This window comes from Xiphophorus hellerii, chromosome 8, assembly GCF_003331165.1.
Source record: "Xiphophorus hellerii strain 12219 chromosome 8, Xiphophorus_hellerii-4.1, whole genome shotgun sequence".
In the NCBI taxonomy this organism is placed as follows: Eukaryota; Metazoa; Chordata; class Actinopteri; order Cyprinodontiformes; family Poeciliidae; genus Xiphophorus; species Xiphophorus hellerii.
This window is the reverse complement of record NC_045679.1, coordinates 1,285,995-1,311,896: the sequence shown is the minus strand read 5'-3', so window position 1 is coordinate 1,311,896 and position 25,902 is coordinate 1,285,995. Positions and strand designations below refer to the sequence as shown.

Here is a 25,902-nt window from a genome sequence, read left to right as displayed (position 1 = left end):
GAAATTAAAATCTGTAGGTGTGAATTTTTGGTTAAAAGTTTATGGTTCAGTGAAGTTTCTGAGTGGGTAAAATATCCGTTACAACGTGTTAGTTTTCTTAATGATGACATTAGGAAACAGGCCAAAACATATTTAATGTGTCGTCTGCTATGAGACATGGAAGGAAAATAAATACAGTTAAACAGAGAGAGTTAGCATGATGGCAGAAACTAATGATGTGTGAGAATAATTTATATTGTTGACGCTCCACTTATCAAAAACATTGACCTCTGCTCTCTACTGCCCTCTGCAGTCTGAATAATTCATGTCAACAGAAATACACTGAAAAATAATGACACTTTTTTCTTCTATACAGTTGTTGCTGTTGAGCTGAAGTTTGTTTTAAAGTTATTCAAACTAAAATGTCCCATTTTAATGAAGTTCATCAAAAGTTAAGCACTAATTTAAAATGTAAGAAAGTAAACCTTTTGATTAATCATTGACATGTAAAGAAAATAAGTTAATGTATTTTTATTTTAACATTTTTCATCAACTACGGAGCTCCCTAAGGGACACAAATCATTCTTCTCATTGCATTCCTTTACAATAAATTTGCAAATCCACCCAGAAAACGCAGTCAGGCTGCACAAACGTAAACCTTTAATGAAATCAGATTACAGCAAAAAATAAATATCTAGACCTTTTTATTATTTTGTAAGAATAATTTGAACCATAACCTGCAGCAGCTTCCTGAGTCCAAATGAAACGTCACTCAGATTGCTAAATGTGCCGCTGGCTTTTATTAACAACCAAAGGATAAAAGTGTGACATAAAGAAGCTGTTAGCAGGTCAACCCCTCCGCTCACGTCTCCATCAACATGAGGAGGATCCAGTAACAGTCGGAACCTGAAACGTCCGTTTGGCTTCAAATGTCCCAGAATCTGAGGACAAACCTGGAAAAAAGAAACATCTCAGCCAAGTAAACATGAGACAAAGAGAGAATCCACATTTCCTCCAAGTTAACAAGAATGTGATTAAAGTTAAGAAATGTTAAAAATTCTAATTTTCACCAAAGACTCTGAGAGAAGCATCAGAGTTCATTTTAATAAAATCCTGAAGCTGTAAAATGAGGTAAAGAACGATAATCAGGAAGAACGGTTTAAAAGTCCCTTAAGCAGAAGGAAGTTCCTGGAGTTGATTACAAAGTGCTTTAGCACTTCCTCTATTTTTACATGACAGAAACAACAACTAATGTTCACTTTCTACGAAACGCCTTACAGTCTGGCATAGTTTACATCCCTCTACTAGAATAAAACCTAATAAGATCAGATTGTCGCCGTATGTTCTGGTGAAGGACCGGTTTGGGCTCAACGGACAGAACCCAGCAGAACGCAGCTGCTGGGTTCCTCTAAGTGCTCAGTGGATGCTAGGCTACGCCGCTAACAGCTCCACGTCAGTCGGTGGCGGCCATCTTGCTAAAAATAAGTCTCTATTTAAAAATAATCCTGAGTTAAACGACATTGTGAGTCACGCGGGTGACCTCTAACCCCCGGTAGCGGCGGCCGTCTCTTCGGTGAGTGTTTTCAAGTCATCAGTTCGGAGCGAAGCCCGACCGGGAGGGATTCCTCCGTCACTTCCTGTCTGGCTCATCTGCAGAAATAAAATCCTCCGGCTGCAGCTCCGCTCCGGCTCGGGCGTCCGATCAGACGACCTCCGGCCGCCTCCTCCTCTCCTGGGCGCCGCCGTGCGCCGTCGCACGCCGCCGGATGCTCTGGCCGCTCGAGATGAGGTTGGCGTAGCCGGGTGTGTGCGAGAAGGCGTAGGCGGAGCGGCGGGAAGGTCGGTTTCGCACGAAGGCTGAGGGCTCGCCCTTCTCCCTCCTCTTCTCCTCCGCCGCCTGCTGCAGGTACTTATTCTTGTTCCTCTGGACCTGCAGGACGGCAAACAGAGAACCGTTAAACAAATGCAACAAAATGTTAGCGGACAGTTTCCACAGGATGTAAGGAAATGCAAAACAAAAGCAGGTTGGCGTTTCCATGAAAGAAGAAACGCAGTTAAAATCACGTGAATAAATTTGTTCAGTTATTAAAAACAATAATGCCACGCCGTCACGCTCCGTCCACTTCCTGTTTGTCGTCTTTGTTGTTTCTGCCAGTGGTAACATCTGGCCACATGGTTTCCATTACAGTTTAAAAACATTACAATGGTGAATTACAGACAATGTAGATAGAAAAAAAACGTTTGAGAAATTATACATAAAAAATGTGGAAATTTCTCTTTGGAAAGTAGAAAAATTTTAACAAAAGCCAGAAATTTCCATGTTTTTTCTAGAAATTTTAATCTGAAATGTGACTTTAGAACTCAAATTATTATTTTGAATTATTTAATTTGATTCATTTTTACAAAAACAAGTTAATTTCTGAGGCCCAAAAGTCAAAAATCTGCGAGAAAAACCAGGCAATAAATATTAATCTCAGAAATTTTCTAGTGAAAACATGGACATTTCTGAGATTAATCTCAAAATGTGAGTTTTTTTCTCACACATTAACTACTTGAAATCAGAAATTTCCAAATTTTTCTAGAAAATATCTGAGATAAATCTGAAAATTTTTCTTTTTTTTGACAATTTTTTTCAGTCTACAATGTCTGAATGGTTCATTGTAAAATAAACTAACTTTGATAAAACCACCTCATCTTAGCACAAACATTTTAATAAAATTGAGTTTTTTTGAAATTGATGAAGGAAATATATTTTTGTCATTCCAATTTGCACAATTAGAAAACTGAGACGCAGCAGAGCTGAATTACAAATGGCTCTAAAATGACATTAATGCAGAAAACACATTGAAAAGATTAAAATCCATATTTCCAGAATCTGTAAATAACTTTGACTTGTTTGTGGTTTTGTGGTGTCACATTTATAAAACAGCTCCACTCTTCTGTTTTCATTCAGGTTGTGTGTTACAGCATGGTGAGTGTTTCACCTTGTCGCTGACAGACGGCCAGATGGTTTTATGGAGGAACTGGATGCAGATGACGGGCAGCAGGCTGATCCCCACCGTCAGGATGATGGTCAGCCACAGGTACGGCTGCCGCAGAGCGTTCGACGCCGCGCCTGCAGGCACACACACTCCGGTTAGCAGGTTCCTCTGCTACACACACACACACACTCCGGTTAGCAGGTTGCTCTGCTACACACACACACTCCGGTTAGCAGGTTCCTCTGCTACACACACACACACTCTGGTTACCAGGTTCCCCTGCTACACACACACACTCCGGTTAGCAGGTTCCTCTGCTACACACACACACACTTCAGTTAGCAGGTTCCTCTCCTACACACACACTCCGGTTAGCAGGTTCCTCTGCTACACACACACACACACACACTCCGGTTAGCAGGTTCCTCTGCTACACACACACACACACTCGGCTCAGAGAGCCGACCTGTGAAGGTGAACACGGAGGGGAAGATGACGTGGATCCCGGCGCTGTGGATGTCAAACATGATGCCGAAGTAGATGGCGATGCTGCCCAGAACGGCGAAGCAGCTGACAAAGGTCCAGTACAACGTGTCCAGAGAGATCTGGAGGCAGACGGGTCGACGGGTCAGAACATCTGATATTTAAGAACTTGAACTGAAACTCATTTAACACAAAAAGGTTCAAACTGTGGAGGTTTAGAGTCGACCCAAAGATTTTAATCAAGTCAGAGTAAAACTACTTTAACAGGTTTTTACTCAAGGAAAAGTGAAAAGTATTTGGTAAAAAGTGACTCAAGTTCTGATCAACTGATCAAATTATCAATCATTTAAGCTCCAGTAAATGTAACTAGTTACTATGTAACTGAGTATCAGAGCTGAATCTCAGCCTGAGCCTGCTGGCTTCCTGAAATAAATCAATAGATCTTTTTTGGCTGTTTTGGCTGATATTATGAGAATAAATCATAACATTAGCAGAAAAAATATAGATAATTTTGGAACATTACCAGAAGAAAATCATAAAATTACAAGAAATAAAAGTGGTTTTAATGAGAAAAAGTTCTAATAATTTATCTAGATCTAACATGAGCAGAATAAAACATCGGCCCGTGGTTCATCCTTCAAAATAAACTGAAGTTTTTATTATTTTTTGTCTAGGAGTTCTAAAATTATAAATTTATTCAGTTTTTAATAATGATTTTGTTCAGATGTTGTTATGACTTTCAGGTACTGAGCCTGTTGCTGGACGACTTTATTCTCTAATTCATACGACTCATTACTTTGCTGTTCTGACCTGCAGGTTGACGACGAAGATGAGCGACGAGGCGGTAACCACGGCGAAGGACTGGTAGTCGGAGGGCGCCTCGCCATCCTGACCCATGGTCTGCAGGAACGCTCCGTACGGGATGAAGAAGATGACGAGCGACACGAAGATGCCGTGGAACAAGCTGATGAAGAAGTTCTTGTAGTTGAACAGCGTCCCCTGCTGGCCGGGTAGATACAGCGTTGGAACCTTCAGGCTGAGATCGTCGTTCACGTCCTGCAGGAACAAAACGCCGGGAAACAAATTTCACTTTATTATTAAATAAAGTCAACAAAACGTCTCAAACTGATTTATACTGATATCTACTGAGACCTTCATGATCTGGATGAGGCTTTTAACTCTGTTCATTTGGAAAAAAACTGTATATATATATATATATATATATATATATATATATATATATATATATATATATATATATATATATATATATATATATAAAAAATACTTTGAGTTCTGCACCTAAAAATTAACTAAAGTACTAAACTAAAAAACTACACTATAGCTAATAAAAAAATATTTAACTGATAAATAAAAACTAGCAAACACACTTTAAAAACTAATTCAAATTAACTGAATTATACAAAAAAAGTCACAACAAAATAAAACTAAACTGTAATGAAAAACCAAAAACACTCAGCAGTTTCTCCAAATTTTAAAGTTTCTGATTCACAGAAGAAAAATCAAACATTTCAAGTCAACAATCAACCTCCATATTTCCTGTATTTCTCATCAGCTGACGTGTTTGGCCTCAGGGACTCTGGAACCTACAGCTGGACTGGAAACCAGTGAAATAAAAGCTCAGATCCAGAGAAACGAGTTTTTACCTGATCGAGGAGTCCGACCAGAAGAACCGGCAGGCTGCTGTAGGCCAGATTATAGAGCGTGATGAACCAGTCTTCATAGGCCGTCTGCAGGAGAGACGGTACGTTAATTCATCCTCACTGCGCTCAGCAGCCAGAGACAAAATGGAGGCCAAAAACAATCTGTGTTTCTAAAGGACAAAGCTCTGAATGAGTTCAAGGTTTCTCCTGAAAGCCCACAGAAAAACTTTTAAACAAGAGCCTGAGAATAACTGAGTACGCTTGAAATAAGACCAAACTAACTTACAAAAAACTTTAACAAGAAACAGGAGCTTGTTTTAAATCAATAATTTCTTAGTATTGATGAAAAATTACTAGTTTCACTGACGAATTATTTCACTTTGTCTTTAGTTACCATAGCGACGCAGTGAACGTAGCACCAGTAAACTGGGTTCAGTTGGGGACCAAAGTTTTTTCATTTTCATCTGGTGTTAAACTTTCACAATGTGTCAAATGATCCAAACTAATTAGAAAACCTGTTCCCCTCCTCGCCTGTAGGGGCGCTGCGCCAAGAACTACTGAAGAAAATTACATGAAAACCTCTGAAGACACTGAGAGAAACTTCCTTCTGCATAAGATGCAGATTTTTTTATTTGATTAGCATCCCACCTCACCAAATGAACCAGACGTTCTAGACAAACTACAGTTTGATTAAAGTGGACTAAACAGGGCTGGTGTGAATGCAGCCTTAGAGACCTAAAGGTCGACACGGAGCGCATCGACGTGGACCGGGCAGTGCTGCTGACCTGAGAGGAGTATCCGTTGAAGAAGGAGTACCAGAAATGGACCAGAGTGAAGGCAAAGTTCTTGAAGAAGAAGAAACGGAGAAACTTGCACATCCTGATGTAGGACCAGCGGCCGTGCACCAGCAGGAGGCGCTGCAGGTAACAGAACTGGGCAAAGGCGTAGTCGCTGGACATGACGGCCTGCATCCCCTCCTGACCGCTGATGCCCACACCGATGTCGGCAGCTGGAGGGACAGAGGACGATCAGTCAGGACGGGTTTAAAGGGCCAGCAGGTCATCTGCTTCCTTACTTTTGATCATGTTGACGTCATTCGCTCCGTCTCCGATGGACAGCGTCACGGCCTTCTTGTACTTCTTCACCAGACTCACAACGTTAGCCTTTTGCTTCGGCGTGACGCGGCAGCAGATCACCGCTTCACACTCACAGGCCATGTTCACAAAGTCGACCTGCGGGACAAAAAGATCCAACACGCTTTACCAACACGAAGGAGGCGGCGGCTCTCAGGCTGCGGCACATCAGTTCCCTCTAGTGGTTCTGGATGTTGGTCTTACTTGTCTCATTTCCTTTTCCTGTTCGTTCATCGGATCCTGAGGGTTGCTCGGAGTTTGTCTCCTTCCTAAACGGCGAAGACGCAGCCTGCGGCGTTTCTTCTTTTTCTCATAAAGAATCTCGTTCTAAGAAAACCAACATTAGAATCAGTTCTGAAACAGACTTACTTCAAGGTATTTTCCAGAAAGCAACAGATTGTCTTAAAGACTGACAGCAGAATTTAAAGTGCAACTTTGATAATTCAGTCCAGGATAATTTTCTAACGTTACTGTAAGTGAATGAATTTACCAGCCATCCTCCAGTGATGATGAGAGCGTTGTTCTTGGTTCCAGGGAAGAAAGGTTCAGTCGGTTTCTTTTTGCCAAGTCGATGCGATGATGGACCTTCATTTCTTCTGGCGGCTTGACGGGCCAGCAGCTTACCACTGAAAATATTTTAAAAATGCAGCATTAAAGTGTTGCATCTTAGATTAATCAGACAAAATGTTGAATGTTTCATAGATATTCTGGTGAATCTTAGATTTGCTCTCAGATTTCTGGGCCATGGATCCTTTGTTAGCATTTGTCTGCCTGTATTAGCATGATGCTACCGAGCGGTAGCCACACTTCTGCTAATCAGATGGTAGCTAAACTAATTTTTTGCTCAGCACTTTAGCATTAGCTTCTGCTAATTACTATATAGCGGGTTTAGCTCTTTAGCGTTAGCAGAACTAATGTTTATGATTTACTTTAGAGTTACACAGTTTGTTTAGCTAGCAGCTAGCTAGCTCTGCTGGTGACAGCACTGAGCGTCTCTCGTATTCTGATCGGTAGAACCTGTTTGGACTCACTTAACATCCTCTCCATAGTGGATCTGCATCTTGTCCGTCAGCAGCTGACATGAATATCCGATGTTTTCTGCCGTTTCTGAAGGAAAGACAAAAACATTTAGACTCCATTCAGTCTCTAGAGGGATGTTGGCTCATATCCCATCTGCTTTACAGTCTGAAGGGGAAGCTACCTTTCTTATCGCCAGTCAGGACCCAGATTTTGATGCCAGCCTTGGCCAGGTTGGCAATGGTCTCTGGAACTCCATCCTGAAGTTTATCCTCAATGGCGGTTGCTCCAATCAGCTGAAGACAACAAACTAGATCAATCAGCAAAACTGGATTTATAGATGTTGATGTTAGTTTGTGCGTTTTCCACCTACCATCAAGTCCTTCTCGATGTCTTCATAGACTCTGTCGAGGGCGGCTTCTCTGTCCACCATGTTCAGCTGGGCTTCTTTGTGTCTGCGGGACCAAGCCTCAAACTCGCTGGCGCTGATGTCCTTGTAGCACAGGCAGAGCGTCCTCAAGGTCTCATTGGCAAAGATCTGCAAGACAAAATCCATCAGTGTCCTTCCTGCCAGAGTTCATGCTGGTGCCTTTCAAGTGAAGCAGCGACTCACATCCAAAGCGGTCTGGGTGGTTTCCTTGTGTCTGGTGTTTGGGGACAGGCGCTCATAGATGACCGTGTCGGCTCCTTTACAGTACAGACGAATTCGTCCGTCAGGAAACTTCACTGAAACAAGACAGGAGGAGTTAAATTCACTGCAACATCTGCTTCTAACGAATGAAAAAACTTCATGGTTAGCATTATACACGCTGCCTCAAACATAAAACACAGTGTTTGGTTAACGCTCCCTTAGCAGTCCTTTGTTTTGGCTGTATCTACCCAGAATGCCTTGCTCTGTAGTCCACTTCCTGCCTTTGGAGCGGTTATATGAATCCGAACTGCACCAGAGTTCACTTCAACTGAACCAAGACTGATGTGAACTCTGGTCCTCACAGTTCGATTCCACGTTCACACCTCCACAACCGAACCAGACTTTCTAGGCTAACGGATCAGAGCCTTCATCTAATGATGGGTTGGAAAAGCAACTGAAATAGTTCATGTTGAAAGATCTTCATCCCATATTTCACAGTGTTGAGTCTGATTAGCAGTATCTAAATATTTCTGTCCCTTCTGCGCGGCTATGCTAACGTTAGCTGATGTTGGGTCTTACAGATGATCGACATGCGCTTGCGGTCAGAATTGAAGTCGAGCAGGGCCAGCATCTCGTAGGTCGCCTCCTGGCCCATTTCTGAGACGGTGATGGTGTCCTGTGTGCGCGAGAGAAACACGAAGCCGAAGTTCCTGGCTGCCGTCACGAGAGCGCCCTCATCAGGAGACGCAGCCTGATACACCAGCTCGCCTAGAAACAGGAGAAATGAAACCCGTCAGGTTGAGTTTTTCCTTTCCTCTAAATCCTGTTAACTAAATTCAGGTTTTTCACTTTTCTCCAAATCATTTATTTTTACCATCTTTGCTCTCCACCATGACCGTGTGGCACAGCGAGAGAAGCTTGAAAAACTCCAGAACGTCTTTGTCCTTCTTGGATTTGATGTTGGCGACCAGGAAGTGATCAACAAACTGGAACTTCCTGTCAGCATGGCGGTTCCAGGTCCAGTCCACCGGCTAACAGGCAGGACAGACAAAAAGGCGTTTTGGTTTATTATCCATAACTGACACACAAAACAATAGACATTTTATGTGAGGTTTCCATCGTTTGATAAATAATACGGTGGAATCTGCATGTTTCAGACAGACAGATTTATATCATGTCAAACCTGGTAGAAGTCAGATAATTTATCATTAAACCCAAACCTGACAATGTGGTTGCATCAGATAAACCTTCATGTATTTTTTCCAATAGCAAAACGAACCAACATAGTTTAAAGTGTCGACTTGCACCTTTATTTTGTCCAGAGAAACTCCTTCAGAAGTGGTTGGGCCACCTGGCAGGGAAAGACAGAAACACGTTTTAGTTCTTGTGTTTTTAGTTTTCTTTTTACTTCAAGTTTAATATTCAATTTTAATTGACATAAATAAAAATGTCTCTTAGTTTCAGGTTTACCAAGAGGTACTTGTCACTGCATTAGCCTCAAGTTTAGCTACATACGTAGCAGCATTAGCTTCAAGTTTAGCTACATACGTAGCAGTGTTAGCCTCAAGTTTAGCTACATACGTAGCAGCGTTAGCCTCAGGTTTAGCTACATATGTAGCAGCATTAGCTTCAAGTTTAGCAATATACGTAGCAGCATTAGCTTCAAGTTTAGCTACATACGTAGTAGCGTTAGCCTCAAGTTTAGCCATGATCGCTCTTATTTATGGAGAGTGTTTCTGAAATCCCAGCATTTTTCCTGCGTTCCTCAGACTCACCGTAACTCCGCCCGGCGATGGTACACTTCTTGAACTGCATGATGTTCTGCGTCAAAGTTCCTGTTTTGTCGGAGAAGATGTACTGGATCTGGCCAAGCTGCTCATTCAGGGTCGTCGTTCGGGACTGAGCAGAAAAATACAGGAAGGAGCAAAGATGGAAAAAAGTTCTGAATTTCTTTCATTTGACCCACTGACTGGTTTCCTCTTCCTCTGAGTTGTTTCGTACCTTAGCTGGTGTGTCTTTCTCTGAATAATACATCTGCAGGTCCCAGTTGATGAATTTACTCTGACCCAGACGAATCACCTCCACACTGTAAACACAAACATAACGCCGTTACTTTAACTAGCAGAGGATCTAAACAGAAACAACAACTGTCTGACCCACAATAAGCTACTGCTGCTAATGTGATGTCAAAACTCTGCAGCTTTTCCTGACCTGACGTAGAGCGAAATGGGCACCATGGTGTTGAGGACGATGATGTAGCCCCAGAAGCTGAGGAAGCCTCTGTAGGCGGTGGTGTGGCTTTTGCCGTCGTTCAGGTACCAGGCGTTGGCTCCGATGTCGTTGTACCAGAAGGAGTGACCGATGGCCAGCCCGGCCGACACCAGGATGAGCAGAGCGAAGATCTGCACAGAGGAAGCACAACGCCTTCAGCAGCTGCTGCCTATAGGGGGCGCCACAGCATCCTGCTCCTGCCATAAACCTCCATCACACCGTCTGGGTGTCAACTACGGAGCAACATCAGGGCCAATAATAAAAAACAATTTACTTCTTTTTCTAATAAATTTTATTCTGTCGAGTGAAAATCCAAATAAATAACCAAACATTGTTATGTTAAAAAAAATGTTAAAAAAAAAATTAAAAATTCTGAGAAAAAGTCAAAATTTTGAGAAAAAAATAAAGTCAGAACTGAGAGAAAAGAAAATGTCAGAAGTAAACAATAACTCATCTTATTTACTGTGTTTATACTGAAACATGAAATTGTAACAAAAACCCTGCAGAGCCTGAATAATAAACTGAATAAAGTCGACGTTGCCTCACCGTGTAAACCATGTAGTTCATCAGCTCGTCGATTTTGGTTCTCTTGAACCTCGTTTTGCCGCCGTTCCTCATGATCTTGGTATCGGCTCCTACAACGACAGAGCGCAGGCATCAACAACCACGTCTCAAAAATACTTTATGAGTGAATGTTGATTTATTTTAAACTAAATTTCAAACGGTAAACGACCTGCGAAGATGACCAGGCCGTGGCAGACGTCGGTGTTTCGGATTTTGCATCCTCGGAGCAACATGTTGTCCAGCTCCAGAGGGTAACGGTCGCCGTCCCACAACATCGTCCCCGTAAACTTGTCCAGACGGTTGTTTGGTTCCTCGCATTCAATCAGAGCTGCAATCAGATGGCAGGGCAACAAAAAAAGGCAAAAAGTGACTAAAATATTATTAACATTTCATTTTATCACATTTAAATAGTTATTAAGGATCCCATTGCAAAAGAATTACATGCTCATTAGTGCGGTGTGCATTTATTTCTATCTTAAGGCTTTGACTTTGGTAACCAAAACGTTTCACTACATTAAAATCATCAGTTTAATAATGCAGAGAATCAGGAAACTCAGATTACAGTGGAAATAAAACATTAGAACTTAAAAACAACAAAAAAACGACCAATTAAAATGTAAGTTTTATAATTTTCAGGGGATTATGTCACATAATCCAGGCTTAAATTTGGATCATCACAGCCAATTTATTTTAAAACTAAAAAACAAACAAAAGAAAAATATATATCTCAGTAAAATATTTCAAACTGAATAGAAATAATTTTGAAACAGACAAAAAAAGATCTGAAATAAATTGTAAAAATATAAAGAAAAACAAACTGAAATAATTTTCTATTCGTTTTTTATTTTCAAAATTTAAAAATAGTTTTTTAGTTTTAAAAAGAACTCAGACAAACTTTAAGGTCCAAATGTATATCTATGCAAATCTAAATGGTTCATCATCACTGAAAACTATATTTAAAAAACAAAATGTTTCAAAACACTTTTTAAAAACAAACTGTGGCCCCAATTTATCTCCATAAATTTTCTCCTCATTTAATATTCCAAAACTTTTTCTGAATTTCTACATAAAAAGTCTGAAGTTTTGCTCATTTTCACACAGTTTGTTTCTCTCACTGCTGCAGAACTTCGGTTTGTATTTATTAAGACTTTAAAACATTTTTGTTAAATAAAAGCCTCATTTCTCCTCTCTTGGCTGATCATTCTGTTTTACAGTGAAACCAGTAAAGCCTGAATGTTTACCGTTGAACTGCGCCAGCTCCCGTTCCTCCTGCAGCCTCTCATCCGTCACTCTCAGCCCCATCTTAAACTTCAGGTTGGTTTCTCTGCAAAATAAGAAAAATATCTGAATTATTTCACACATTTCCTGAGAAATCAAAGCTGACTGAACCAGAGCTGCGCAAAATTTACACAGACAGACTTTAAAAAAGCATAAAGTAAAACTTCTCTGCATCTTGAAGTTTGTTTTGGTTCATTTCCTGTTTGAAACTTGGGAACACCCGTTTGTAATCTCAAGATAAACTGCAAAGTTAAACATTAAGAGCTGGAGAAACTCCAGTGACGTGCTGACTCAGCAAGCAGGAACAAAACACCATTAAATTAAAAGTTCCCAAAAATCAGTGGTTTAAATGACCTGCTGGGAAAATAATCCGTTTTGGTTTGAATTTCTAGAACTGAATTCTATAAATTGTTGTTTTTGTTTTAAAGCTGAGCAGCTCTTACCCATCCAGCTCGGCTGTTTCTACGTAACACAAGCTGTTCGGCTCGGAGCTGGACAACAACAAGATGTCCGCCTGCAGAGAGAATCGTTACATATTCAGGTGAATTAAAAATTATTCCACACAAAAATGATCTGGTCAATTAAAAAAACATCACATTTAAAACCCGTCTTAATCTTTCATTTGAATTCCTGTTGTGTGTTACATGTATAGCAATAGGAACAAAATATTAACGTGTTGTTGTTCAAATTAAAGAGACAAAATGCTGAATTTAAAGAATAATTTTTAAAAGAGAAGCTGTCCTCTAATAAAAATATTCATACCGGAATAAAGTCGTTTTTCTTGATGCGAACTACGTCTCCAACCTGGATGTCCATCCACCTGGACTCCTTAAACCTGCAGCAAACAGAATATTCAGCTTTTCATGCAACAAAAAAAATGAATTTGTAATAAACAGGAATCTGATCCGACCTTCCATCCAGCAAAACTTCACACTTCCTGTTGTTGACTTCCTTGTCCATCCTGTGACGCGCCTGAAGGGAAACAGAGACGCCACTGAAGTCCATCATAACCCAACCAACATTTTGCTTCACTCATTCGGTTCAAATGCGTCATAAAGCAGCTAAAACCTGCAGGAAGCAACATGGACGCCTCACCAGATCGTCAACCAGGTCTTTGATTGCAGTGATTCCCAAAACGATGACCAGAGGAATCAGAGTGGTGTACCAGGGGAGCGTGGAAATGTCTGGGATGATCTGGGAACAATCGAAAGCACCAGTTATTATTTCTGTTTTACAGAAAAAAACAAAACCATAAAGCGAAGCCAACCTGTAAGATGAGCAGAGCCAGGAAGTAGATGTTGGCCACCCTCTTAAACTGCTCATACAGGTTCAGGGGAAGGAAGGTGATGACGTTGTATTTGTACGTCTTGATGGCGTTTCCCTGGAGACGAGAAAAATCACCGACGTAGTTAAATTAATGAGCAGAGGACCTGTCCGTTGTCCTGTCCTTGGACAGCTTGGGTCATGCGCTGCAGGGGCCACAGGGGCCAGTGATCTGTTGGCTCCCATTAAAGGTTAATTAGAGGCTGGCCGGGTTCGGTCAGAGGTCCAGAAACGGTTTCAGATTGAACTGAGATACCAGAACAGCTCAGATTCATTCTCACTGCTCCAAACCACAACAAGGCAGCAGAGAGACGGAGATCAACAGGTGGAGGTTTAAAGGTGCAGCAGATCTGAAGAAAACTCTCGTCCAGATCTCATTTCTTCTCTCAAACTTTTCAATTCATTTCAGTCCAAAATCCCCCAAGAACCACAAAAACCCGACTGGACTTTCTGGATTTCACCACAACCTTAGAACTGAAGAATGACCAGAACCCAAAATGTTCTGAAGACCTTGCTACGCTATGCTATGCTATGCTACACTATGCTATACTATGCTATGCTACACTATGCTACACTATGCTATGCTACACTATGCTATACTATGCTACACTATGCTATACTATGCTACACTATGCTATACTATGCTACACTATGCTATGCTACACTATGCTACACTATGCTACACTATGCTATGCTACACTATGCTACACTATGCTATGCTATGCTATGCCTGGCTGAATATTTGAGCCCCCCAGTAAACTGGAGGGACTTTTAATCTTTTCTTACCTGGAATTTATCGTTTAATGTGAAAATTTCTTATGCTAATTTTGATTTGTCTCGATAAAATTCAATTAAGGATGTTAAAAATGAGAAACTATTATTGGATATTTTATTTTCAATATTTTAAAATATGATTAAATTATTTTTTTATGAAACTTCTTTAAGTATTTTCCTGAAGAAACTCATTTCAAATATGAATCTCAATAATAGCATTTATTAAAACAAACTATTGCTACTCTTAAGTATAATTTCTATGGTTATGACAATAAAACCACAAAACATTGTAACACAATTTAACGTTTTTATCGCCGAATTTCTCACAGTTGGAAAACTAAACTAAATGATTTCTATCCTGAAGGTTTGAACCGTCGGTTTCATTTAGTTCTAGATGAGGAGAGAAAAACCAGGAAATGGATCAGTTTTCCCAGCAGTCTGGGACTGAACCGTCTCCAGCTCCGCCGCCTCCCTCCGAGTCTAAAGTGTCCAACGGTCGGCTGATCTGGACGATCCGGTTTCAGCCTCAGACAGGAAAAGACATCAGAGCTGCTGAACCGGAGCAGATTGTAATTAAAATATTAAAACATAAACCCAGGAGGTCCTGCAGGCTCACAGAGTATCGGCTCTTCTTGATGCACAGGAAAACTTTCTTCTTGAACTCGGGCAGCTGGTGGTACGCTCGGTCGTTGGCTTTCACCTTCCAGCCGATTTCTGAAAAACATACAGGAATAAAGTTTGTTCAAAGTTTAGTATTAGGACTGCAGTAAAAATATAAAACAATAAAAAAGGTGCAATATTAAAAGTTTTTATGAGGAGTTGTAATATTACAACTTTATTCTCAATTATTTTAGCAAAATTATACTTTTATTCTCGGATTTATTTTATAATCCTTCACCTTAATTTTCACATTTCTTCATTCTTGCCAATAATTGTGGAATATTAAACATTTATTCTAAAACATTTTTGTAATATTAAGCCTTTATTCTGATAAATTTCTGTTCATCTGGCTCTGATACTTTGTTGAAACTTAAAGACTTTTATTTTGAATCAGATTCGTTTGGTTTCATTTCTGATTGGTTTCGCTCACCGGGGGCCCTCGCCGCCACCGCCGCCGCCGCCGCCTGCTCTGCGGGTCGATCTGCTTCCTGCGGCTCGTCTGCTTCGCTCTCGGATCCTTCGTCCAGCTCGTCGTCCGTCTCGTCGTCACTGTACGGCATCTCCTCGTCGTTCGGCGCCGCCGCCGTCGCTCGCGGCCGACTCATCGTGGCGCCTCACGCGTTTCCTGAGAAACAAGATGGATGAATTCAAGAAACATCTGCATGAATTAAACTGGCAGAAATATTTCATGAACCAAATAACGTAGAGCTGCAGCTAACGATTAGTTTAATAATCGATTATTGGCACATTCTGATGATTTTTCATTTAAAACATTTGAGTTTATTTTGTACAATATTGGAAAACAAAAAAATGTAAAACAATTCAATTTCTTCTAAAAAGAAAAACATTTTAGAGCTCAAAGGTGATTTTAGAAATCTGGAGATTTTTTATTAAACCACTTAAATGTTAAAAGATGCAAATAAAACTATTTATTTTAAATTAACATTTTATTGCTTAAATGTAAACGCTGCATTCCTTTTTTGGATTAACATATAAACAATTAAATTTTTTTATCTTAAATGCAAAATGTTTTTTTTACAAAAAGAATCTCTATACTTCAGTCAACGATTAATCGATTACTAAATTAGTGGACGATTATTTGAATAATCAATACATCATGATTAATCTGATTAATCATTTCCTTTAGTGACTTTTGATCGTTTGTAGCAAAGGATGAATTTGCAGCTGAAAAATTCTTCTCAGGTCAATAAATTTATTATTGATTATCAACGGGACAGAAAACCTTTTCATACAACATTCCTGAGAAACAAAACGATTGAATGACGAGTTTTTAGATTTTTCATCAGGAAATCCGACGTTAGCCGACCTCGGATCTGAACTCGTTTTTCTGGAGGATCTAAAAACATCGTCCAACATCGGAGCGCAGAGAGACGGACGTCCCCAACGGAACCGGACGTCCCCAACCGAGCCGGACGTCCCCAACGGAACCGGACGTCCCCAACCGAGCCGGACGTCCCCAACGGAACCGGACGTCCCCAACCGATCCGGACGTCCCCAACGGAACCGGACGTCCCCAACCGAGCCGGACGTCCCCAACCGAGCCGGACGTCCCCAACCGAGCCGGACGTCCCCAACCGAGCCGGACGTCCCCAACCGAGCCGGACGTTCCCAACCGAGCCGGACGTCCCCAGCCGAGCCGGACGTTCCCAACCGAGCCGGACGTCCCCAACCGAGCCGGACGTCCCCAACCGAGCCGGACGTTCCCAACCGAGCCGGACGTCCCCAACCGAGCCGGACGTTCCCAACCGAGCCGGACGTTCCCAACCGAGCCGGACGTTCCCAACGGCGCCGGAATGCTACAGAATGTGAAGCGCGTAAAACCGGTTTGGTTACAATCCGAGTTAAAAGGCTTAAACTGGATTTATGAGATTCTTCTAACTACTGATCGTTTCCTCACAGAAAGCAGAGCTGCAGAACCCGACACAACCAGACGTTTCCATGTGACGCAACAGAGAAATGAGGGAATCCAAACTGGTTAATATGGGAGGAATGTGACATTCCTGATTCAGGAACCAGAACCCAAACTGGTGAGAACCAAACAGAAACAACATTTTTAGCCGTTCAGTCAGGAAGTCGATTATCTGGTCGGTTTAAAAAAAGGCTGGAGCTGCTTTTCCCAGAGGAGCTGAAAATCCCAGACACACCCAGGTTTACACACACACACACACACACACACACACACACCCACCAACACACACACACACACGTGTGTGTTCAGATCCTCACGTTTCCAGTATTCCCAGCCTGTCAGCACACGCCCGACATGCTACATGTGTCACACCAGCAAAGTGATAAAAACACCTGAACATGAAACACGTTCCAGAATCCAGAACTATTTTTATTAGAAAAGTTACAATCCTTAAGCAACATTTTAAACATTTATGACATTTACAGTCAATAAATGACCAAAAATCAAACAGAATATTTACAATAAATAAATAAATATTTAATCAACAGAAATATTAAGCCTGTTGGGATAGAAAATTCATTAATCATGATAACCTTTTGAGCGTTTATTTATTTTATTAATGTCATTTTGTTGTAATTTATACCTTCAAATATATTTAAAAAATAATCTAAACTGAGGGAAACAATTTCCTTTCTGCTCATTAATAATTTGACTTCTAAATCTATTAATTTCTGATTTTTATTTCTATTTTGTTTATTATTTTGGATACAAAGTTAAAGTTTATTAGCATTTAAAAGGGCAAAATGGTATCAAAACATTTAAGTCATCATAATAAATAAATTAGTGGAACAATTTAACATTAAAAAATAGTAAAATATTAATTGTTACAATTTCATGTGCGCTCTTGTTTCTGTAGCCGATTTAAAACATGATTCTTTTGATTTTTAAGTTTCTAATCTCTAGAGATTATTAAAAATCAAACCAACTGCTTTCATTCGTTCTGTTCAAATGAATTATTCTGTAATTTCTGGAATAATCTGGTTCCATGTCGACATTCTGGTTCTTTCTAAATAGATTCTGATGTTTTCCAGAAAACGTCTCTAATCTAAAGCTGGGTTCGTTTCCACAAACTGAAATGTTTTCAGACAGAAGGAGCTGCTGGAGGTGAATGAATGAATGAATGAATGAATGAATGAATGAATGAATGTCTGCAGGTCTGAACATGAAACCACAGGAGAAAAATCTGAAAATGTTCGACTGGATGAATGAAGCGAAGCTGCAGACGTTTGGCGACCAGCGTCCAGACCAACCTGTTTAAAGGTCAAACGTCGTCATCCACTAAACAAAGCAAACAGCCGAACACAAAGCCCTGGGGCGCACCTCCACAAGACAAATATGCTTTCAGAGACCTGAAGGCACGAAGGCCGTTCCTCTTCCAGCAGCCGACGATCGGATCTGATTACAAACCAGGAAGTGAAAAACTTCAGGTAGCAGAAACACCTGGAGGCCTGCAGCCGTTTCTGAGCAAACCAGGAAATGTTCCAGTCGGAAAGTTTTTATCGCTCCTGCAAATCAGAGGCACAAACCAAACCTGCAGTTTCCTGAAACCTGAATGGACTGAAGGCACAGAAACAGAAAAACAGGAACATTCATGAGAAACTGATCGTTTACTGGAGCAAAACATCGTCTGACTTGTTCTCCAATCAGAGGATTTAAGGTCCAGATCAGCTGCATCTCTAATAAGAATATATAGAAAAAGTTCATTTATTTCAGTAACTATTTATTTACTAAGAGAAACAAAGATTAATTCCACACGGACTGAAGTTTTCAGGATTTATTTCTGGTCATTAAGATGATTTTCTATAAACAGCCAATGAGAACAAGATATTTAAGATCAAAATATTAAACCAGAACAGCTAAAAATAAAACTTACATACAGAAATGTGAGCTGGAACCGATTGGCCCCGCCCCTAACAGGTTGAAAAAGTGGGCGGGGCCAAGACACAGTGGGGGCGGAGCTAAGAGACAGTGAGGGGCGGGGCCAATCTTGTTTTCAACTTTCTCTCTATAATTAGCAACGTTTTAGATCCAGTGATTAATCTGGTGACCTTTTCTGCTGTTTTTGAAACTTTAAAAAATAAAAATGAGAAAATACGACTGCAGTAATCTGCAGCACTGACAGTTTTTCCAGATATTTAGTCTAGATGTCACAATTTGAACCATTTAAGAGCAAATTTAGACAATTTATCTGCAAAGCATAAAATAATTTAATTTAGTTACTCTTGATGAAATGTTTAATGTCTGCCTAAAAGTCATTTTAAAAGGATTAATCTGAGAAATTAGCCTAATCCTAATATATAATGTGTTTGTGGAGATGCCTGAACATTTAAATACAAAAACAAGTGAAGCTAAATTTCTGTTGTTCATCAGTAGCAGAGGCTCATAAATATCACAGTTTGGTTTGTCTTCGCACTTAAATCAAGAAAAATAACTTCAAATAAACTTATTTTGTTTTTTTAGTACATTTTTGAATTTACTGGAAATTTTTAATGCATATAAAAGCAGGAATAGCAAAAACTCTGGAAAAATGTGTGAATTTATTTTGAATTTGAATTTGTTTGTAAAGGAATCTATTTCTTCATCTCTGGGTCAAAATCTAAAATACTTTATTCAAACATAAACTGGATGATTCTAAAAAACTGTTTCTAATCAGTTCATTAAAACTTTAAATCTCCAAGCCAACGCCGAGCCGAGCATCCAAGATGGCCGACACTTCAGGTACAAACCAACCAAACCCACCTGACACTCCGTCATTAAACTAGAGGCACAAACTGCAGCGAAACGTCGTCATGAACTTCATCACAACAGGAAACCGCTTGGAAATCAAAACAGGTTTGTATCTTATTGAGCAAATAATTTAATCCCGGTGAGTTCAGCGATATCAAAATCTTTCCTCGAATGCAAAGAAAATCTTTGCAGAGACCAGAAAAAAAATGTTTCATCCTCAAACGGAGTAAAAGCAAAATGATTCAGACGGGAGGCGAGGATCTGAAGGCGGCGCGTTTAAAGATAAAAATAAAACGTCAACTAAAAACAAACTGATTTAGCTGCTCAGAACCAGAACCAGCAGCCAGAACAGCCGGTCCCAGAACAGGTTTAGGTGTCTGGCTCGGGGCGTCGCCGTGGCAACAGGCGTCAGCAGCGAGGGAGGGGCGGAGCGACGCATACCTGCGTGACGACAGTGAAACCTGAGCGGACGCTGCCGGGCGGCTCAGGTGAGCAGAGAGAAGAAAACAGGCGAGGCGTTTTCCTCCTGCAGCGACTCGAACGCAGAGCTGAGGACAAATACGGAAACACAACAGAGGAAAAGTTTCTCCTGATCTCTTCTGTCTGTAATCCGGTTCTGGTTGCATTCATGTAAAATTAGAGGAGAAAACCGTCTGAAACGACCTTCAAGTGAAAATAAAAACCAAAACATTTACAACGAAAAAACAGAGAAAAAGCAGATAAAGGTCAGAAAGAGTCGACCTGTTACAGTAAATCTGGCTACACGATAAATAATCCCAGATGTTATTGTGATAAATGATAATTCTGCTGCTTTCAGAACATTTTCAAGCAATTTAATAAAGCAAGTTTAATTTCTAATTAACATTCAAAATGTAAAAGATTTTAAATATTGAAAATAAATAAAAAAGACTGAAGACTTTTCCTCATCCAGTCTTAAAAACTTTAAATTAAAATTATATGGATCGTTTTCATTTATGATGCGATTTATTAATTTATTGTGACAGGATAATAATAAAGAAACATTTTTAAAAATCAGCCCAGATAAAAAGAAAACCTCAGAAGGACGAAGAGGAAACCTGGAGTTTTTCTCCAAACTGGGTCTGAAGAACATGAAGGAATTTAATCTGTTTTCTTTTAACATGAAGATTAAAAACCAAAACTTCAAACTCATTTCATCTCTTTCATGAAACGGCTCCAGTAATTTGTCCTCATGGAAAAGCAGAAATTTTACTTCAAATTCATTTTACGGTTATTTTTTACTTTTCCAAACGCAAGTAAAAAATAAAACATTACTTTAAAAAACGAGACAGAAAGAGAAACAAAGTTTAATTTCCTGTCAATGGAAAAAAGACTAAATCTTTCTTGTATATTTTCCTAAAACATAAAATGAATTTCCAGCTGATCAAACTTTATAATATTTATTTAGCAAATTACTTTTATACATTTTCAGAGTGAAAAATAAAATTTTAACTCTTCAGAACTGATATTCCACACCTGAATCCCTACAACTGAAATACATTAAATATTTGTCCTGAACTGTTTTATTAAAAAAAGAATTCATTAAAAATAAAAGAGGAATCACATCAGACTTCTTTCAACCAGCTGATAAGCAGTGCGCAGCAGCAGATTGGATTCTCTTTTTAAACTCCAACAAAACAAGCTGCAAATTTACAATTAATTGGAGATAATTTATTGCAACTCAGATTATTTTACCGCGTTTTAAAACGTTGAGAGGAAAAACGAGGCGTCAGAAACCCGGTCAGCGTTTCGGTTTCAGTGAAGAGAAACTGAAACGCGACGTGACGACCCAAACGAGACGACCCAAACGAGACGACCCAAACGAGACAACCGAAACGAGACGTCCGAAACGAGACGACCCAAACGTGACGACCCAAACGAGACGTCCGAAACGAGACGACCCAAATGAGAACGTCACGACCCAAACGCAATGTCCCAAACGAGACGACCCAAACGAGACGACCCAAACGCGACGACCCAAACGAGACGACCCAAACGAGACGACCCAAACGAGACGACCCAAACGAGACGACCCAAACGCGACGACCCAAACGAGACGACCCAAACGAGACGACCCAAACGAGACGACCCAAACGCAGCATCCGAAACGAGACGACCCAAACGAGACGTCCGAAACGCAGCATCCGAAACGAGACGACCCAAACGAGATGACCAAAACCAATTCAGATTCAGAGTCTAAATCAAAGTTTTACTCACAGCCGGAGTCCAGAGAACGAACCCAGAGCAAGGCAGCGAGCGTCGGTTAAATCACAAACAGAACCAGAACAGAACCGCCACCAGCTCAGGGCCCGGCTGCTGCAAACTGGATTTGAATGTTTATTTACATGTGTTGCCCGGCGCCATATGTAAAGAGCAAATTGCAAATACAAAAAGTAAATAAAATGACTGACTTTAATTTTACTTCCTTATGCAACCAACGTGTTGCTGCATTTGTTTGTCAATAAAAAATTATTCCCCATTAATAACAAGGAGATTTAATTGTATTCTAATTTTGGATTAAAGTTCCAACAACTTTTTGCCTCAAATAAATATTTTTTTACAGTGTTGACCAGCAGGTGTTCTGGTTTCCGAGTCACGCCGGGTTCCTGCTTTGTTTATGTGAAAACATCTCTCAGGTGAAAGCGAGTAGAAATTTGTTTCTGTAAAGTAAAACTGGAAACGGGGCGGAGCTTCAGATCTTTCTCAGGTTTTTTTTTCCTCCGACCTCTTGACCTCCAACCAGTCGCTCCATTTGCCTCTCAGCTCCTGATTTAAATTCTACGTCTTGGAGTTTTCCATAAAGATGGAAAACATTTCACTAAACAAAATCTGCTGCAGAGGAGGCTTGTTTATGGAGCAACATCGCTGTCGAACGGAGGCGCGAGGTTCAACAGGCAGGTCGGCTTTAAGGTGAAAAAATGACCCTGAAACCGTAAAACCAACCGAGTATTTTAGTTTCCATGGAGACGAAGATGATAACTAGGAACAAACTGGCAAAATACTTAAAAAAAAAATAATCCAGCTCAGATTTGTTGAAGTGGGGTACTGTTGTGATGTCATACGGAGTCAATATCTTACAATGTTCTGTTGGTTTTCAGAAAATCTTTCTAAGCAAACAGATTTTAACGTTAAACATAAAAAGCCAACAGAAACAGAAAACTCTGATTTTTATTAAAACTTCAACATGCCAGATTTCTGATTAGATATTTTTGTTTATTTTCCTTAAATTCAAAGTTAATTCTTGTACAAATTGATAAAAAAGGAGGTAAAAATAATGTAGTTCAGTCATTTAATAAGCAGAAATTTGTTTGATACGTCAAAAGTTTTGCATTTTGTGCAGAATAACAACATCCTGTTTCAAGGCCAAAATCCATTAAAACGACTCTGAGCCTGAGAGGAAAAGTAATCAATGAACCTTTATGAACAAAGACTTACCGCCGATAAACCACTTTATTTTTAACGTTGGGTTTTACTTCACTTCCACTCTAAACCAGCTTCAGTGCTAAACTGGGAGCAGTGATTATTCAACACCAGTTCTTTGTTTTGTCTTCACCCCCTAAAAAACGAGTAAAAACTTGGCACCAATCTTCTGCCGTACCAGAGGAAAGAACCAGCAGCAGCCAATCAGGAAGCAGCTCCACGTTTTAAACAGGGTTCAAAAACTGAAAACATCGTTTAAATGGGTCAGCGTGTCGCTTTGAGCAGAACCCAGTCCAGAGAAACCGGTTCTGACCCGGTTCTTCAACATGGCGATAACAAATCTTGATCTAAAAAACGTTTCATGCTGAAATCAGCAGAAAACATGAAGGAAAAAATCCCAGCATCAGTTTGTGAGCTGAAGCTCACCTGGAGGTTTGTGACCTTTGACCTTAAAATGGACTCCTCCTCAGTGACGTCTAAGACTCTTTAGCAGTTAGCACCTGGTGCCAAAAGAACCAGTTACTTTTACTGTGTGATTATTTTTTCCACAGTCAGGCTGCTTTAGGAAGATTTATTTTTATTTTATTTTATTTTTGTTGCCTTAATCTCATAACGTTTGTTTGATGTTGTGAAACATTTAAGTTTGACAAAAACTAAAAGTAGAAGAAAGGAGAAAATAGTTTTTCACAGATCTGTAACTCATTGAAAATGATTTTAGTTTGTTTGGTCTTGGATCTTTTTAGACTCTTTGTTGAGAATTAATTCCTGTTTTCAAACCTGAAAATGTCTAAAGTTACCAGCTGCCAGTAGGATGTTTACTACTAACAACCTTCTCACAGAACCCCACTTTCAAAACAAACCAAAACTAAACATTTATATGCTAGATATGTTTTTGGTCAACTTGTTCAGATTAACCAGTAGCTCAGATTAGAGCTAATGGATCTAAACTGAATCCAATTAGTGAGTTTATTGGTAAGATATTGATTATTTATAAACTCTCTACCAAAGCCAACTAAAAAAAGGCTTGACTGAAGGTCCAGAACAAATCTGAAGTTATTTAGATGAAAACCTGTAAATATTTAAATGCAATCATGTGTTCACTGCATTTCTTTCTTAGAAATAAACACAACAAATGTTTTCCTTCCAATTAATTTTCCACACGTGTTAAAATACAAAACAAATACCAGACATCTTGTCATTTGTGGTCAGTTTTTTTCCCTGAGTCATCGTTGTTTAACAAATATTTCTGTAATGGAAAACAATAGAAAATCATCTACAGAAAATTTAACGAGTCGTTTTCTGATAAACTAAAAAAATTAAACATGATTTAAATACAGCTTTCAGAAACCTGCAGAGTAACAAACATATGAACACAAATAAATACAACATATGGAGTTTTTTAAGGGTGGAAAATCTCAAAGCAATTCAGAGAAAACAAAATTACAATGTTAGGAAAACTGTCCAGAATTTAGTTTTAAAAACAAGAAAGGAGGAAAAACTCAAAAAGATCATGTTTGGATTAGATTATGTTTCATCTTCAATCTGGTTCCTTCAGCAAGAATTAATTCCTGTTTTCAAACCAGAAGATGTTTACAGCTACAAACTGCAGGTAGGATATTTACTACCTACGACCGACCCGCAGAACCCCGAGTACAGAACAAACTTTATTATTATTATTATATTACAGAACAAATAAAAAGGATTATGTTGAATATGTTTTGGTCTTTCAGCTCAGATGAGAACTAATGTCTCCAAACTGAAGACGATTATTGAATTTACAGTTAAAATATTGAAACTTTTTGTTTTATGACATCATCAGTGCTGCTGATGTTTGCAGTAAAAGTTGCTGTTTGATCTTCTGTTGATTTTGTGAATTATTTGCTCTTCATAACACCTGGTTAAATAAAAACTTCAACTCTCCACCAAGGCAAACTTTTAAAAAAGCTGAATTTTTACGTCTTTAATTCTGAAATATTCACAAGTTCAGATTCTTTAAATCTGTTATTACAAAACATTTTGACCAGAAGTCACGATGTTGAGTTTATTTAACATTCAATCATTTTAAAATAGTTCAACGTTTTTCCTTCCAATTAATTTTCCAGACGTGTAACCAAATAAAAGAACAAATACCGATTACCTTGATTATTGTTTAACAAATATTGCTGCCAAAAATAGAAAATCATCTACAGCTACTGTAAACTAACATCATTCATTTTAAAGAACGATTCGCTTTCTGACATCTGAGATTAGATTTAAAAATAAAAAGCTCAAAGATATGAAAATATATTTAGATCTTAAAGAAACAAAAACACATTTTCCACCAATAAATAACTTAAAGTTATGAAGATGGATGAAAATGCAGGAAAATATCTGAACTCAAAATCCATCAGGATCAGAAACGGAACAAACCCAGTTTAACCAACTGGTTCTACTGGAACACAAATCTTTTATTCTGACCTTTAGGGTCCAGAACCATGACCCCATCCCAGAACCGAACCGGACCAGAACGTCCAGGCTTCATCGAGTTCGGTTTCTAAAGTTATTAAATGTGTAACTATGAAGCTAAAATAAGAACCGTCCATCAGAACCGAGTCGAACCCGAGTTCCTACAGGTGAAGCGCCGAACTTTCCCGCGTTCTGGGTTTTTATTTTTAACTTTAAGCTTCAACAAAACATCGAAACATGAAGGGAAACACAGAGACTCTCACCCAGAGATGAGTAGAAGTTCTGGTGAAGCTCGCAAGGCGGTTCTGCTCGGTGTTTGGTTCCGCTGTGTCACCGAACCATGTTCGTTCCGATCCGCGGATCCTCTTCCTGCTCCGGAGCCTCTTCGTGGCTCCCCGCCCCGATTCACGCCGCCCTTCCCCTGCTGCGTCCCGCACAAACCTGCCGGACCGGTCCGACGCCTGCGGGCCAGAAACAACAGGCGGCCTGTGAGCGGAACCGCGGCGGAAACACCGCGGTCACGTGACGCGCAGGTGAAAGGCGG

The 25,902-nt window shown here is 39.8% G+C and overlaps 1 protein-coding gene across 1 annotated transcript; it reads right to left on the bottom strand.

Annotated features, from left to right (window-relative positions):
- Positions 1-115: 115 nt before the first annotated feature.
- Positions 116-25,757, bottom strand: atp8b1 (ATPase phospholipid transporting 8B1). Its single transcript, XM_032569921.1, has 30 exons — positions 25,622-25,757; positions 15,189-15,383; positions 14,715-14,812; positions 13,269-13,382; positions 13,097-13,195; positions 12,912-12,973; positions 12,764-12,836; positions 12,445-12,515; positions 11,965-12,047; positions 10,893-11,051; positions 10,706-10,794; positions 10,100-10,290; positions 9,890-9,974; positions 9,664-9,787; positions 9,196-9,239; positions 8,763-8,919; positions 8,468-8,656; positions 7,871-7,983; positions 7,631-7,795; positions 7,442-7,553; positions 7,272-7,347; positions 6,731-6,866; positions 6,445-6,567; positions 6,183-6,339; positions 5,893-6,116; positions 5,111-5,194; positions 4,254-4,499; positions 3,427-3,565; positions 2,964-3,094; positions 116-1,909 (listed from the first exon to the last, which is right to left on the bottom strand). Exons 2-30 carry the CDS (start codon positions 15,361-15,363, stop codon positions 1,682-1,684), a joined length of 3,747 nt encoding a protein of 1,248 aa, XP_032425812.1. The 5' UTR covers positions 15,364-15,383; positions 25,622-25,757; the 3' UTR covers positions 116-1,681.
- Between the last annotated feature and the right edge of the window lie 145 nt (positions 25,758-25,902).

Bases quoted from the DNA above. Each gene is read 5' to 3' on its own strand.
- atp8b1 (XM_032569921.1), bottom strand. From the start codon at position 15,363: ATGAGTCGGCCGCGAGCGACGGCGGCGGCGCCGAACGACGAGGAGATG. The intron at 6,340-6,444 runs GTAAGACCAACA...TTTGTCCCGCAG, and splicing joins AGGAAAAGGAAATGAGACAA to GTCGACTTTGTGAACATGGC. The intron at 4,500-5,110 runs GTAAAAACTCGT...TTGTTCCTGCAG, and splicing joins TGGTCGGACTCCTCGATCAG to GACGTGAACGACGATCTCAG.